General features: G+C 36.7%; 1 protein-coding gene across 6 annotated transcripts in view; it reads right to left on the reverse strand.

The window, feature by feature from the left end:
- LOC122242778 (uncharacterized) overlaps positions 1-2,500 on the reverse strand; it is a 402,592-nt gene that overhangs the window by 480 nt on the left and 399,612 nt on the right. For all 6 annotated transcript variants that reach the window (XM_086551820.1, XM_086551828.1, XM_086551813.1 and 3 more), the window contains 3 exons: positions 2,209-2,379; positions 1,749-1,850; positions 1-571 (listed from right to left, as the gene is read on the reverse strand). The exon at positions 1-571 is cut by the window's left edge and continues 480 nt beyond it. In XM_086551820.1, the coding sequence (XP_086407946.1) occupies positions 313-571; positions 1,749-1,850; positions 2,209-2,379 (532 nt within the window). In that variant the 3' untranslated portion in view covers positions 1-312. The remainder of the gene's footprint in view (positions 572-1,748; positions 1,851-2,208; positions 2,380-2,500) is intronic.

Below are 2,500 nucleotides of genomic sequence, written 5' to 3' on the forward strand. Positions count from 1 at the left end.
CAAATGATTCTGGCACAAAATCTTAATTATAGCCCTTTTACTGGTGTTCATTCTTTGCGATTAAAAACTGATACAAGCAAAACTGTTTATGCTATAACCTTGATTTTTATGCCAGTCACATTGTTCAAATCATGAAAAAAAACATCAGAATATTTTTGAGGCAGAGAAAAGAAACTGACCTAAGACTCTAGAAATATACTTTGGACACATAAGCTACTCTGAGATTAGAATCAGGAAAATTAATAAAGGAAGTAAAATCTTCTTGTTCTATTTACACTATGTTGAAATAATATGTATTTAATCTTTCATTGGTCATGTAGGAGGGGTCCCAACATATCTCATCGTGACAAATGGATGCAGTACATGAGTGATTGAAGTCCAGCCTGGGTGATATGGCTGGGGTATCTGCTGATCACTCGAAGATATGGTCAGCAGGAGGAAAAATGCAGCTAGTAATAATAAAAGAGATGTAAATGCATAACGAGCACCTAACACAGTTTGTTGTGAGGAGTAAGGCCACCTTCCTCCACGAATCCAGCCCATCACATCTTCCAAGCCAACCATCAGCCAACTGTCAGAAAAAAAGGAAAAATGGTTAATTCACAGTAAATACATTACCTGTGTGTGTATATATGTGTGAGTGGGGTGGATACATGTGGGGGGGTTAGGTTGGTTGGTTCAGTTCAGTTCAGACAGATTTGCGAAGACATCGCTTCGCCCGGGCTATATGCACAAGGCGGCCCGGTCTCTGTCAGCTATGAGTGCTGACTCATCTCATCTAATCTGATCTGATCATCACCGCTGAATTCAATTCAGCTCAGTTCAGAGAGATTTGCGAAGACGTTGCTTCGCCCGGGTTGTGTGGATGGGGTAGCCCGGTCTCTATTAGGTGGTTGGTTGTGTTGGTATGGGATGGAGGGACGAAGTGACCCTTTTGCTGATACTTGCATAATGAGTAAACTTGGCCATGCCATATGCCTTTTTTATATCTGTTTGCCTTCATGACTGACCACGAGAAGAAATTCAGCTCATAAAACAGAAAGCAGGAAAAGCCAAACGGGCAATAAATGAGTGTATAAATGCTCAAAATATACTGACAATGAGTGTGCTATAACCCATTCATACCAGATGACATGGGAATATTTGGCTCTTACAAGATGATGTCCCGTTGCATCATGATCTCTCCCTCTAAATACACATTTTACATAGTTACATATGTATATACTCATTGCACTTGCATTTCTGATTACACATTGTTCTTGACTTATAAAAAAAGAAAGAAAGAAGAAAAAAAAAAATGCCTCAGCATCCTGTAAAATTGGGCGGGTGTAGAGTGCTCTGAGAAGCGTAACACAGTATCGTGCTGAGAGAGAGTTAGTGCTTGGAGGCTGCGTGTGCTTATTATCTTCACAGAGGCAGTAGCATCAAGCAAATAATCGGCTTGGTGCAAATGGGTTAAAGGTTAATGTAAATGGAAATTATATACTTGTATATGGGGATCTTATGAATGTATAAATTTTAGTCAGATAAGACATATTTCTTTCAAAATAATTAATCAATAAATCCATCAAAATGTTACTTGAAAAATGCACAAATTCACTATTAATCATTACAGACCAATGATAATTCACTATTAATCATTACAGACCAATGATAATTCACTATTAATCATTACAGACCAATGATAAAATGAATGAATATCTACATTTTTTAAACTAAATGTTTCATGCACAATCATAAGTACTTACTGCTGTGACCCAATTTCAGTATTCACAGTTGGAGTTGTTGCTACTGTTGAGTCTGCTGCCATAGACTGAGCTACAGAGCCTGAACTATCATCTTCACTTAACCTATAGGAGAAAAATTACATCAGATTACACCATTACATTATAAACATATATTGAATTCATCTTAAGCCTATAGTTTATATCTCAAAATCAGCTCAGACACAAAGTCTGAACATGAAAAGAACCATACCATATTTTCAATAATTTTAAAAATCAAATATTTACAGAAAATCTTGATGATCTTTCTATAAGAAACCATCAATTTTTAAAGAGTACTTGCATTACACTGTACTTTGTTTGACAAATGCAAAAATCGGAAGATACTTTGTGCGCACTATTATTTCTAATAATATTCTGACAATTTACAGTAAAAATCTTGGACCCTGAAAGGAGAACAACAAAATCAAGTGAGGAATAATACCTGCGAGTAGCCTCTTGTGCAGGAGGTAAAGCACTATACAGATCAGGATGGAGTTGAGCCAAGGTTCTGCTTATTGCTAGAGCTGTTGGTGTTCCTGCAGAGGAGCTTGATGGGGGAGTTTCACTTCCTTCTCCACCACTTTCACTCCCTTCTTCTGTTATGCTAAAAACTCTAACATACAGAAGGAAAACCCAAAGTTAATAAATTAACTTTTCATATTTATCAAATGAACAAAAATGTTGACAGATACAATATATTTTGTAAATTCCCTGAAGACGATTTGGAACTCTAT

The sequence above is a fragment of the Penaeus japonicus genome, unplaced genomic scaffold (genome assembly GCF_977035675.1).
Source record: "Penaeus japonicus unplaced genomic scaffold, GWHDUDI00000001_assembly GWHDUDI00000002, whole genome shotgun sequence".
Classification (NCBI taxonomy): domain Eukaryota; kingdom Metazoa; phylum Arthropoda; class Malacostraca; order Decapoda; family Penaeidae; genus Penaeus; species Penaeus japonicus.